The sequence below is a fragment of the Neofelis nebulosa genome, chromosome 14 (assembly GCF_028018385.1).
Source record: "Neofelis nebulosa isolate mNeoNeb1 chromosome 14, mNeoNeb1.pri, whole genome shotgun sequence".
NCBI classification, from domain to species: Eukaryota; Metazoa; Chordata; class Mammalia; order Carnivora; family Felidae; genus Neofelis; species Neofelis nebulosa.
In genome coordinates this window covers 23,202,043-23,216,198 of record NC_080795.1, presented here as the reverse complement: position 1 = coordinate 23,216,198, position 14,156 = coordinate 23,202,043, and the positions used below count along the sequence as shown (strand labels likewise).

General features: G+C 36.7%; 1 protein-coding gene across 15 annotated transcripts in view; it reads left to right on the top strand.

Annotated features, from left to right (window-relative positions):
* STAU2 (staufen double-stranded RNA binding protein 2) overlaps positions 1–14,156 on the top strand; it is a 309,584-nt gene that overhangs the window by 192,879 nt on the left and 102,549 nt on the right. For 13 of the 15 annotated variants that reach the window (XM_058699866.1, XM_058699864.1, XM_058699865.1 and 10 more), the window contains one exon: positions 13,717–13,830. The exons of the other annotated variants lie outside the window; for them this stretch is intronic. In XM_058699866.1, coding sequence (XP_058555849.1) covers positions 13,717–13,830 — 114 coding nt within the window. The remainder of the gene's footprint in view (positions 1–13,716; positions 13,831–14,156) is intronic. 15 annotated transcript variants of the gene reach the window in all.

The following is a 14,156-nucleotide window of genomic DNA, read 5'->3' as shown; positions in this document are numbered from 1 at the left end:
ACAGTTGTCTAAGGTACAACTGAGAGAATTAAATCATCTCTTGTGCTGATTTCTGTGAGGACGCTTTCACTAGCCTGGTCAAGGTGGCAGCAAGATGCATGTATGTTAAAGAGTAAATAGAGACTATTTGAGGATACGTAGACTGTTTTTTCAGGAATTTCCAGGAGTGAAATAAAGTAGGATAGTATGAACGTGATGTGACTTGGGCAAGGTTTTATGTTTAGTGTGGATGAGATGAATAAACTTAGAAGAAATTAATGTTTAATGGCTAAACATGTGGAATTTAAGTTGCCTGAAATAAAGTTGTCCAATACAGTTGTAAATGCATCTGGGGATCAGCAAGAAAGGATAGGACACACAGATTGGAGGGTCCTCTTTATTTAGATGTAATTGAAACCATAGAAGTAGGTAAGTTTGATTAGGGGAAATGGGTAATACCGTAGGAGAAATTCCAGATGAATGCTAACAATGTAAAGGGTTCATTTAGCCATTAATTCAACTGCAATATATTGAGCACCGCCTACAGGCCAAGTATACTTCTTAGCCCTGAGGATATAGTATAAGTGACAGTCAGGGTTTGTGACCTCATGGAGCTACCATAAAACGGATGTGGAGGAGGTGGGATGTGGAGGAGGGGCAGGGGACGGGTGGAAGAACAGATAATCATATCTGAACACATGATAAACTCAAATGATATTAACATCCTAAGGTAACAGTTGTTAGGAAACTAATTGTGAGATTAATTATGATTATTTAGAAGTACATGCAATGACTTAGTGTTTCCAACTGTTGTGTCAAAGATAGCTGTGCTTTTTAAATGTTTGAATCAACCATATTGGCTATATAAACACACCCATTTTATCATGTAGTTTTGAAAAATGTGTGCAACCATGTGACTGCCACCGCAGTCAAGATGAGGATATTTCTATTACTATAAAAGTTTTCCTGTTGCCTCTTTGTAGCCTGTTTTCCTCACTACCACCCCTCCTCCCCCATGGCTGCAGATAACCAAGCTGTCCTTTTGTAACTAAAGAGTAGTTTTGCCTTTTCAGGAATTTTATAAAAATGGAACCATACAGCATGCAGTTTTGCATCTGGCTTTTTTCATTCACTTGTAATGTTTTTTTTTTTTTAATTTTTTTTTTTTTTAGCTTTTAGTTATTTTTGAGACCGGGAGAGACAGAGCATGAACAGGGGAGGGTCAGAGAGGGGGAGACTCAGAATCTGAAACAGGCTCCAGGCTCTGAGCTGTCAGCACAGAGCCCGACGTGGGGCTCGAAATCACGGACCGAGAGATCCGAAGTCGGCCGCTTAACCGACTGAGCCACCCAGGCACCCCATCATTCACTTGTAATGTTTTTGAGATTCATCCATGTTGCATATATCAGTAGTTTCTTTTTTTTTAACTACTTGTCCACTATATGGATGTATGCCACAAATTGTTTCTCAGTTTACCTGTTGATGGACATTTGAGTTGTTTTCAGTTTGGTGCTATTATGAATAAAGCTGTTTATGATTATTCTTGTACAAGATTCTTAAAAGATTTTTTTAACATTTATTTATTTGGGAGAGAGAGATGCAGAAAGGCAGAGAGAGAGGGAGAAAGAGAATCCCACACAGTCAGTGGATCCTTCATGCTATCAGTGAAGAGCCTGACATGGGGCTCAAACTCAAGAATCATGAAATCATGACCTGAGCCGAAATTAAGAGTTGGCTGCTTAACTGACTGAGCCACCCAGGTGCCCACATGTACAAGATTTTATGCAGACATCTTTCTAATTCTCTTGGAAAAATTTCTTGGAGTAAAATTGTTGGGTCCCATGGTAAGTGTTCATACAAATTTATAACAAGACCATCAGATTTTTTTTTCAATATACTGTAACATATAACATTCCTACTAGCAATGTATGAGGGTTTCATGTATTGACATGAGCAGTCTTATTCTACTAAGACTATAGCAGTATCTCATTTATATTTTAATTTGTATTTCACTGATGACCCATATGATGAACTTCTTTTCATGTGCTTATTGGCCAATTATATATCTTTGTGAAATGTTCACATCTTTGCCCAGTTCCTAATTGGGTTTTTTTGTTGTTGTTCTTATTATGGAGTTATAAGAGTCCTTTTTCTATTCTGGGTATAAGTCCTTTGTGTTGCAAATATTATCTCTCTACCAGGATGATCTTGACATACTCAATTTCATCTGCAAAGACCCTATTTCCAAATAAGTTCACATTCAAAAGTATAGAGGTTAGGACTTGGACATATCTTCTGAGAGCCATTGTTGAACTCACTGTATATTTATTGCTTTCATCAAATTTGAGAAATATGGGGCCATATTTTCTTTGAGTAAATTTTTTGCCCCTTTCTTTTCTTCTGGGACTCCATTTACGTGCATTTTTAAAAATATTATCCCAGATTCCTGAGCCTTTATTCATAAAAAAAAATTGTTTTCTCTGAACTTTATTTTACTTTTTAAACATTTTTTAATGTTTATTTATTTTTGAGAGAGAGTGTGAGCGGGGAGGGGCAGAGAGAGGGAGACACAGAATCTGAAGCAGGCTTCAGGCTTCGAGCTGTCAGCACAGAGCCTGACGCGGGGCTCAAACCCACATACTGTGAGATCATGACCTGAGCCAAAGTCAGACATTTAACCAACTGAGCCACCCAGGCACCCCTTCCCTGAACTTTAAATTGTATTATTTCATTGATCTATAAGTTACTGACTCTTTTGTGTATCTCCTTCATCCAGTGAATTTTTCTTTAAACTTTGGATATTGTATTTTCATTTCTAGAATTTCCATATGGTTCTTTCCAAAGTTTTGGTTTTTCTGCTGAGATTTCCTGTCCATTCATGCATTATGCTTGTATTTTCCTTTACATCCTTAAGAAAAATAGGTGCTTGGCTTTAAACACCTTTTCTGCTCATTTCAACATCAGATATATTGGATTTGGTCTCTATTGATTGCCTTTTCTCTTAAGTATGAGTCACCTTTTCCTCTTCATTACAGGTCAAGTAATTTTGGATTGAATCCTGACAATTGTCGATGATACATTATAGAGACTCTGGATTCTGTTACATTCCTCTGTATAGTGTTGGGTTTTGTTTTCTGAAGCAGTTAACCTGGCTGGACTCAAACTCTGAACCTTGTCTCTCATCTTAAACTTTCTATTCTCTTGACTTCTGCAATAGTAGTCTCTTCTGGTTCTCCATCAACTTCTTGTCAACTGCTAAAAAGAAGAACCTGATAGAATTTGTTGGTTCCTGCTCCCTATTAAAAGTGATTTCAGCGGAAATTTTTTGTAATGACATTCATGATAGAGGAGAAAGTTCAGATAGTGATAGTCATATTGTCTTAGAGTAAAAATAAAAATAGCTAAAAAATAATTGTCATAGGTAGTATTTGCTACCACTTTGCATTTGCAACATAAGCATCAACTTCTTACCTTTTGGAAATCAAGTAGCATTTATTGATATTTCTTTGTTCAAGTTTCTTGGTCCCCATTGCTAGGCTTCCCATGATTAGGCATCTGTCAACAATTTTTTTTCTCTCTAAATATCTAACTTAATGAAGAACCTTTAGCTTCTTTGTCATGATGCTTTGGTTACTGTAATTTTCCAGGCTTTTTGCCAGAAACTTTTTTTTTCCTGCATCCTTTTTCCTTTTGATATCATAGGTAGAAACTACCACATTGCCCAGTGACTTTATTTTTCTAATGCAAAGAAAATCTCCACTGATTACCTTCTCTTGTGTTTAAAGTTTCTTTTAATATAAAACTCTGATATGCGTAGAAAAACTTGTTTATCTGATACCTACTCTAATGGGTGCTGGGCCTCTCCTTATCTCCTTTATTCTGAAGCACTAAAGGTTTTCTTTTATTAGTGGCCTTTAAAAAATAATTTTAGGGGCACCTGGGTGGCTCAGTCGGTTAAGTGTCTGACTTCAGCTCAGGTCACAATCTCATGGATTGTGAATTTGAGCCTCACATTGGGCTCTGCAGGGACCATGCAGAGCCTGCTTACAATTCACTGTCTCCTCCTCTCTGCCCCTCCCTGCTCACCCTCTCTCTCTGTCTCTCTCAAAAACAAATAAACATTTAAAATAATAATAATAAAAATATTTTAAACTTAGGTAGAAATATAGTACAGAACTTAATGTTAGCAATGATATAACCATAGTATAATTGTCAGTACTGGGAAATTAATAATGATATAATCTTATTCAAATTTTCCGGTTTTCCTACGAGTGTCCTCTTTCTGGTCCAGGCTCCAGTCTAGTATTCCACAGGGTATTTAGTTGCAATGTCTCTTAAATCTTTTCCAATCAAGTAACAGTTCTTTAGTCTTTCGTGATCTTAATACCTTTTTTGTAATGTCTTATTATTTATTTTTGAGAGAGAGAGAAACAGAACGTGAATGAGGGAGGGGCAGAAAGAGGAGGAGACAGAGGATCTGAAACAGGCTCTGCGCTGAGAATGCAGACCCTGATGCAGGGCTCGAACTCAAGAACCGTGAGATTATGACCTGAGCTGAAATCAAGAGTCGTTTAACCAACTGAGCCACCTAGGCACCCCCTGTGATCTTAACACTTTTGAATAATGTGATGACTTATTTTGTAGGATGTTCTTGAATTGGGTTTTTCTAAAATTTTCTCATGATTGGTTGAGGTTGAGCATATTTTTGGTAAGAATCTCACAGAATTGATGCTGTACCATTCTCAGTCCCCCATATGCTGCTTTGTTTATAATATAATTTTCTTAAATATTTCCTTCACAAAGAGTAAGAACCATATCAGACACTGGTAAAATTTTTGTTTCCAATGTCAAACATAGTTTAGAAAATTCAAGAAGAGAAGGAAAGTCTATTTTATTTACCAACACTTTTATTCCTTTCTGTTTTTTCTTCCTTTCCCAATGGAGTTCCAAGATCTCTGCTTTTATCATTTCCTTTCTGTTTCAAAAACTTACTTTAGGGGCGCCTGGGTGGCGCAGTCGGTTAAGCGTCCAACTTCAGCCAGGTCACGATCTCGCGGTCTGTGAGTTCAAGCCCCGCGTCAGGCTCTGGGCTGATGGCTCAGAGCCTGGAGCCTGTTTCCGATTCTGTGTCTCCCTCTCTCTCTGCCCCTCCCCCGTTCATGCTCTGTCTCTCTCTGTCCCAAAAATAAATAAAAAACGTTGAAAAAAAATATTAAAAAAAAAAAAAACAAAACTTACTTTAGCCATTCTGTTAGAGTAGGTCTACTGGCAACCTATACTCAAATTTCCACTCATTTGAGAAAGTTTTGGACTCCCCTCATTCCTTAAGGGTATTTTTGCTCAATATAAAATTCTGGGTTGACAGTTCTTTCAGCACTTTAAAAATGTTGTGCCAGTTCCTTATGATCTCCATGGTTTCTGCCAAGACACTGCAGTCCCATTGTTTCACCTCTGTAGGTCAGGAGTTGTTTCTCTCTCACTGCTTCCAAGATTATTCTCTGTCTTTAATTTTCAGAAGGTTGATTATGTTGTGTCTTTGTGTTTATTCTGTTTAGGATTTGCCCAGCTTCTCGAAGCTGTAGGCTTATATCTTTTACCAAAATTGTGTACATTTTTAGCCATTATTTCTTCAAAGTATTTTTAGCCCCAATCACTGTCTCTCCTCCTTCCGGGATTCTGATGACACAAATATTAGATCTTTGTTATGTCCCAGAAATTTCTGTGGCTCTGTTTGTTTTTTCTCAGTCTGTTTTCTCTCTGTTGTCCAGATTGGGGAATTTCTATTTTTCTATCTATAAGTGTACTAAATCTTTTCTCTCCTCTCCACTGAGTTTTTAATTTTGGTTATTTTATTGTTCTATTTCATTATAAAATGTCTATTTCATTCCTCTTATATCTTCAATTTCTTTGGGGAGACTACATTTTTTCATTTTTTAAATGTGTGTGTCATTGCCTTGTAAAGCATTTTTATAATGGCTCCTTTAAAACATTTGTCAGATGAATCTAACACCTGTGTCATCCTGGTGTTGGCATCTCATGATTGTCTTTTGTCATTCAAGTTGAGATCCTGGTTCTTGGTATAATGAATGATTTTCTATTGAATCCTGGACATTTCAGGTATGATAAATCTCTCTGTCTTACTTGTCTTCTATTTTAGCAACCCTAACACTGCACCAACTAGGAGTATAGGAGTGCCACCTTGTTACTTGTTATGGGTAGAAGTTTACTTTTTCCACTGAGTTCTGTTGACATTGTTGTCGGAGAAGGGGGACTTACTATAGCTGAATAGTGGTGAAGGTCCTGACCCTCCACTATGCCAGTTCTGAAACTACCCCAGTGAGAAGGTATAGTGTGCCTCATTATCACCAGGTAGAGACAAAGCCTAGGGATCCAGCAGAGATAAAAGCTCTGACTCCCCCTTCAGACTTCTCTGTCACCACCCCAGTTGGGGAATTGAGTTAACTCATTCATTTGGCAAGGATAGAAGTCTAGGCTCCCCAGTTGACCTTTGCTGATGGGAGTGAGGATGGGTCTGCCAATTTTTCCATGGTGTTTGGCTGGAATAGGGCAGTTATTGTCTAAATGTTTTCTGTCTTGATAATTTATTCCTTTTCTGGCCTTTTGAACAGAGAAAGCAGATTTTCTTCTGGCATTATTAGTATTATTTTTATTATTATTTTGTATATCCATTGACATTTTCAGGTTGCCAGCTTCTTTAGCACCCAGCCCAGGATGTATAAGGCAAAGAGAAAACTTAGGAGTTCACCACTCTGTTGTTTCTTGGGTCTTGAAATCCTTAGCTTAGATTCTTCCTTCTTCTTTCCCCCCTTCCTGAATCCTCTTATGTTTGTTTTATATATAATATCAGGAGCTTTTACTTGTACTTAGCAGGAAGAATAGGGAAAAGTAAATCTATTTCATCTTGTCTGGAAGTAAAAGTCATCATAATGGTCTTCGCATCATGAAAGTAATTGTATTTTAAAAACAAATACAGTATGTTTCTAAAATCTGTAATTCCTGAGTATAAAGCAAAACATTCTGATATTTTTATAAAAAAATAATTAAATGCGATTATACAGTAAACTGGTATATAATGAAGATTTGTAAGGTCTTGTCTTTGATTCCATTGTTTGAAGTGCTATTCAATACGATAGAATTCTAATACATGAAAATTAGAGTTGGTTGGCTCTATTGGGAGAAGATTGTGTTAGTTTAACTTTGGTAGTGTACTAATTGCCTAAATAACTGTAACTGCCCTTTGACCTTAGGAGAAGTTTTTCTTGTTAAAAAATTATTTCTTTAGGGGTGCCTGGGTGGCTCAGTCGGTTAAACGTCCGATTCTTGATTTTGGTTTGGGTCATGACCTCAGGGTTCATGAGTTCAAGCCCCCCATCCAGCTCTGCACTGACAGTATGGAGCCTGCTTGGGATTCTCTCCTCCCCTCTCTCTGCCTCTCCCCCACTCACGTGCGTGTGCACATGCTCTCTCCTTCTCTCGAAATAAATAAAAACTTAAAATAAATTTTTCTTTCAAAGCCCTGTAGATTTTAGTGTCTCTTATAAATATGTAAATGGTTATATGTGGGTATGTCAAAACATGAGTACGCACTACAAGAGACAGAAGCTTCTTTTCTGGTAGCTATGAAATTGACTGTTAAAAATCACCTAGTGCTTTTTTGTTTTGTTTTGGGTTTTTTTTTGATGGAAGTGTCAAACTAAAACAACTATGTGTGTGTATAATTTACTTTCTAAGTAATTGGCTTCCTCCTTAAACTTCCACTGGCATAGTAAGTGGAAACTAAAAACCAAAGAAAAAACATTTAGGATTTTTGTCATGTACACGCTCATCCCTTAAAGTAAGAATGCATTTATCTCCCTTGACAATACAGATAACACATCTGTTGTTGAATTTGCTAGGCAATTTTTATCTGTGACTTGCACTAGAAATAAATCTATACATCCCTATTAGATTTTGTATGCCAAATATAGCCTTGTAACTCTCAAAGCTTATCCCAAGCATAGAATTTCTTTTTTTTTTTTTTTTTTTTTTTAATTTTTTTTTTTTTTTTCAACGTTTTTTATTTATTTTTGGGACAGAGAGAGACATAGCATGAACGGGGGAGGGGCAGAGAGAGAGGGAGACACAGAATCGGAAACAGGCTCCAGGCTCCGAGCCATCAGCCCAGAGCCTGACGCGGGGCTCGAACTCACGGACCGCGAGATCGTGACCTGGCTGAAGTCGGACGCTTAACCGACTGCGCCACCCAGGCGCCCCAAGCATAGAATTTCTTAAAGAGAGAAAAGATAATTACAAGTTGAGTCTCAGTCTTTATAATGTGATTTCGTTCATTCACTTATCCCTTTAGAGATGTTAATGTGACAAGCATATTGCATGCAGAGTAAAACAGGTTATTCAAACAGCTAAAACACAGGTAAATGACTGAGCATGTTAAATACATATTTACATTTTGGTTACAAAGGAGTTGATTTTAGTTATGAAAAGGATTGGGAAAAATTTTAGAGAACGTCAGTGACAGGCATTATACTAATATAATATTATTCTTAATGATTATATATCATGTCATGTCTTTTAGTACATTATTATGGGATGTATTATAATTGTAGTAAGAAGAATATCTAATATATTTATTTTAATGCTAACTGTGATCTAGGCATTGCTCTAAGTGATTTTCATGGAGAAACTCATTTTATCTATTACATATAAATTAATTCATTAGTTAAATAACTAACATAATGTAGCTTTTTACTGTCGACCCTAGTTGACCCAAATAAGATGATTTACATGTCATCAAGTGATCTAAAAAAGCAGCTAAGAACGTTTAATACCAACTGACGCTATTTATTAGGGCAATATTTATCAAGTAATACTGTTTCACACTTTGACAAGAAAATGCTGTTTTTTTTGTGTTAATAAAGATACAGGTCTTTTGTAAGGCCACTGTGCAGACACTGCAAAAGTCCAGCGTGTTTTGACATCCTTATCCTAAGTTCCAGTGTTGAGACGGTCACTCTTTGGCTTCTTACAGCCTTTATTGCTCATGCAGAGCACCTGTGCAGTGGCTGGAATGGGATCTCTGCCCCACAGTTCATGAACTCGAGGTGTGCTAATCACACACGTTTTCTTGATACAGTGATTCTGTTAGGTATCACATATGAATATACAGGCCTTTATCTTTCCTTAGTGATCCAAAGAGCAATGGTCTTTAAACATGGGTCTTTTTCATACCCTCCTCATTTTTGTCCCACAGTGGGTGACCATTAAAAACATCTGACAAACAAGCGGTTAACCAGTTTCCTGCTGAGATTAGTAAAATATTTAGTAGTCCTGCAACATCAAGGAGTTTCAGCCCTGCAGGAAACAGTTTGATTCAACTCTTTTTTTTTTTTTTTTGGAGGTAGGAGGTAGGGAATTTACATTTTCATTTGGATGCCCCCTCGTAGTTTCAAGTGGGCATGAAAAAATGTACATATGTAGCTTTTAGTGTAACTTACTCCAAGGTTTTACAGTAGTTTTCTTTATTTATTAAATTATATGAATAGTTGGAGTAGCTTGTCTTCCCTTCAGGAAAGAGAAATCTCTGGACTGGCAAAGTTAGTATCAGAATGCACAACTACAGCATCTCATCTGGGTTTATGTGATTACAAGTCAAACTAGGAAACTTATTTTAAAATAAAAATTATCATAGATTAGCAAATTTCAAAGGAAGGCACATGTTTAATTTACATATATTGAAATTTTTGGCCCATCTTTTCATGGAATAATTTTTTTAAATCCATGAGAAAGAAACAGTGTGAGTTGATAGTGTTATAAATTGAGAACAAGAACTATAACATTATAAACACCAAGATCGATTGCTTACATTTTAAAGTACCAAAGATAGCAAAATGATATGATTTGTAAATAGTAAATCTTAAAGTACAATAGGAGATGACTTTTGTAGTCTTCTAAAATTATCTTTATATAACTTTTTCTTTAATCAAAATCAAGGTCCTGTGACAATAGTAGAATTTTTAGAGCCACATTTGTAGGAACACACTGCTCTGTTACAACAGATTTTGCTGTGTCGGTTCTAAAGATTTGTGCCTTGCAGAATGTAGTATGATTTTATTACCCTAATTATTTCAGGCTAGTGGTCCTCAGAATTCTGGCTTCTGTTGATGCTTTGAATCATAAGAAACATTTTTCTGTGCCAGAGGATGAATTTCAAAATGTCATTCACACATTTTTTTTTGACATTCACAATTTTATGAACTTTAATGTTGTTATATCCAAGAAGAAAATATATAACTAAAAAGAGCCATATCAAACTTATTTTTATGACTGGCTGATGTAGAGTGGTGTGTAACATGTGACTCTTTCTTAAGGCCTCTTTTCTGTATATTATTACTTTTTGTTTAATTTGGAACTGTGTCCTCAATCACTAGTTTCTTGTATTTTTTGCATAGTTTTTATCTGGTTTATTGGGCAGTCTCAGTGCAGTGAAGGTACAAACGTGGAGGGATTTTATATTTCTCCAGTCACCACTTTCCTCCATGCTCTGTCAGATCTCCCATTCATGTTCCTTTATATCTGGTTACCTTTAATTTTAAAAATTGAGTCTGGTTCACTGTAAAATGCCAAACTCTGATCCCCAGCATTGCAAGCCAGTTGATTGGCTCAAGACACTTGGAGGAGGGAGGGTGGGCAATGATTTCTTTTTCTCTTCCTCTCACTTCGGTGCCTTTGAATATTTGTGGTCTTTGTGGTCGGTGGGGGGGGGGGGGGACTTTTGGGACCTCTTCTGCCATACTCCACCTGTTTCATTTTTTTTTCTTTTTCTTTCTTTTTTTTTTTTACAATTATTTATTTTTGAGAGACAGAGACAAAGTGTGAGCAGGGGAGGGGCAGAGAGAGAGGGAGACAGAATCAGAAGCAGCCTCCAGGTTCTGAGCTGCCAGCACAGAGCCCAATGCAGGGCTTGAAACGAACTGTGAGATCACGACCTGAGCTGAGATCAGACACTTAACCGACTGAGCCACCTAGGCACCCCATCCACCTGCTTCATTTCATGGCCTTAACTACTCTGATGTTGGGAAGCCAAGAGGAGGCCAGGGTAGGGAAGATGCCACCCTAGCCTGGTTTCATTCCCTACTGGCTTCCATGTAGATGATATTCATGATTTTCTTGAGGCAGCATTTGGCTTCTTCCAGTTCCCTCTGTCCCTCCCCTAAATGTTGGCAGCTCCTTGGAGATCCTTTTGTTGTTGGCTATGGGTCCTGGTGTCAGTTCTGGGGCAACAGGAAAAGTCCCCCTGGGATTAGGTTCTTTTGTAAGTGATAAAAAGTCCAGTGACTTAAATAAAATAGATGTTTATTCTTTTGTCATATAAAGGTCTGTAAGTTTGCAGTCCAGAGCTAGTGTGATGGTTCTGTTCCATCAAGTCTTCAGGGACCCAGGATCCTGCCTACTCACCATCCTACCATCTCTAGGTTTCTGCCTTTGTCCTATGGTGAAAAGATGCTAACATCCACCCGCATTTCAAGCAGGTTGGCAAAGCGAGTCAAGAATAAGAGCAAAAGGCACACACTTGAAATGTCTTTTTAAAGTTTCCAGGAAGCTGTTACATTTACGTTCTACTCAATCACATGCAAGGGAGGCTGAGAAATATGAACTTTATTCTGAGCATTTAAGTAGCCAGCTGGGAATTACTGAGGAAGAATATTGGAGGATAATTAGCAATCTCTGTCACATTCACTGGATGCTCTGACGTCTGCTTTGAAGCTATGTGCAAACTCACACCTCTACATTTATGTTATATACAGGTTATACATGTTCACCAATATTGAATGTCTGCAGGATGCATAATATTTCATAGGGTATTGCAGGCTTACAGTGAATTGTATACAGTTAGGAGAAAGTTAAATCTTTCAGTAATAGTGTCTAAGCCATGGATGGAAATGCAGTTGGGAGTTTATATTTTCTACTAGGATTGTCTTGTGGTATTTCTGTCCTTTATAATCTTCATTTCTCTAGAAGAAGACTAGAACTGCAGTAAATTGGCTGACATATAAGTGTATTCACTATCAATTTGAGTATTTAGGGAAATGTCATGTCTTTCATACAGATTTTCAATTGATGTCAAAGGGCAGTTATATTTTATTTTAAAAAGCATGTTTTATAATAGCACTATATCAGACATAATACTTTAATGGTACCATAAATAGCTGTGAACTGTAGCTATTTTAGTGTCACCATTTATTGGCTTTTGCATAAAGCTGTTATGTGATAAGTTTCATTCCCCCCATCATATTTAGCTGATGCATAATAAACAACACTTCCACATTCTTGAACTCATATATACTGAGTGACCTTTCAACTTGCTTAGGAGGCATAGTGCAGTGATTTAGAACTGCTGTCAAATCTTTTCCCCCAAAGTTAACTTGGAAAAAAATATTTTTATCATAAAATCTTTAAAGTACTTTGGAAACAAGCTTTGTATATTGCCTTGATTTAAACTCTAAACTACTTTTTATAGATTCCAGGATGTTTCCCTACCTTCAGGGAAACTGATGGTGAATCTTAACAACCCTACTGCTTTAAAAATGTTCAATTATTAACCTATTAGACCAAGATCCATATTGTTGTCATTTTCAGTCAGATATATATTATCCATAACAAAATATACGTGGACCATAATCTATAACAAAGGTATATTATGGATATTATGCAGCAGTTAGAATTAAGCCACAGGGAACTGATATGTGTATTTTAATTTTCTTCCTCACAAATTCAAGATTTTCACCTAAGCTTTTAGCCTAGATCTATGTAAATTTAACAGTTTGAGCAAGTTATAAGTAATAAAACCAATTTTCCCTATAAAACAATCAGTAAGAATCCCATTCTATAGGCACGTTTCATTAATCACAAAAGCAATGCTATTTTTACTTTGTTAGCTTAGAATGAAAATAAAAACTGCTAGAAAGAACTTTTCTGAAAGTAGGTAAATGAGAGGATGGAAATTTTCCCACTGGGAAGATGGACTCACACTTCCCTCTACCCCCATTTACCCTGCCTCTGATATGGAATGTCTTACATGTGGTTTTAATAATGGTTGGTTGTGTTTAACTAAAAGAAAAATAATAATATAGTAACTTTATTTTGGTTTGTACATTAAAAATCATTTCACTTTAATTCAATTTGATTACAATGTCAATTTCAAGCAGAACATGAGGTAGTGATATCTATATATATTTAGCAGTGGTTTTATAGGGTATACTGTAATGTAGAAATAGAAGAACAACACTGGCAGTTAACTGGCAATCACACACATGTAGAGTCAAAGATGGACAAAAATTCAGGTTGACAAAATTCCATTGGAATCAAGTGAACTTTGACTTATGCTTACCCTTGAGTCTTTTATGCATGATGCATTATGAAAAGCTGGACTGTAAAGATAGGTATGGTATTTAATTGTGAATTTTTCTACTAGCTATAACACTGTAAAGCATTTTATAAAGCATATCCGAAACTCTTTTAAAACCTCAAAAGTACTTAAAATGGAATTAATAGATTTTCCCTGGATATCGGAAGGTCCTTGATAGCTTTTTAAATATTTGAAGTATATTCTGCATAAATTATTTGAATTTTTCTGGAAATCTAGACCTATTGGAAAGGACCTATTGCATCTGGCTCCCTCTTACAAGTGGCGTTCAGCAGATTGCATGTGTTCTGTTATAGGTTCACTACTGTGATAGACAAAGTGGCAAAGAGTGTGTGACCTGTCTGACATTAGCCCCTGTGCAGATGACTTTCCATGCTATTGGAAGCTCCATTGAAGCCAGCCATGATCAGGTATAATCTGCCACTGCCATTTTGCTGCATTATGGCCCAGCTGAGAAGTCAGAGACCATCAAAATGGAAGTTATGTGCACACCTACAGCTTTGCTTTCCCTAATACATTACCCACTAGCACCATCTGCTAGAATTTTTAAAAATCCAAAATTTGGGGGTTGGGAAACCAAGATCTTGGGAGATTTAAATTATTTTAGACTTCTAGTGGGTAGTTCATTATTAATTAAAATGCAAAATTCTCTTATATTTGCCCTACAAGTTATTTTCGTGTTTAAAAATTACATATAGGAAGCAGGGTTAGATAAACAACATAGATAACACTAGGG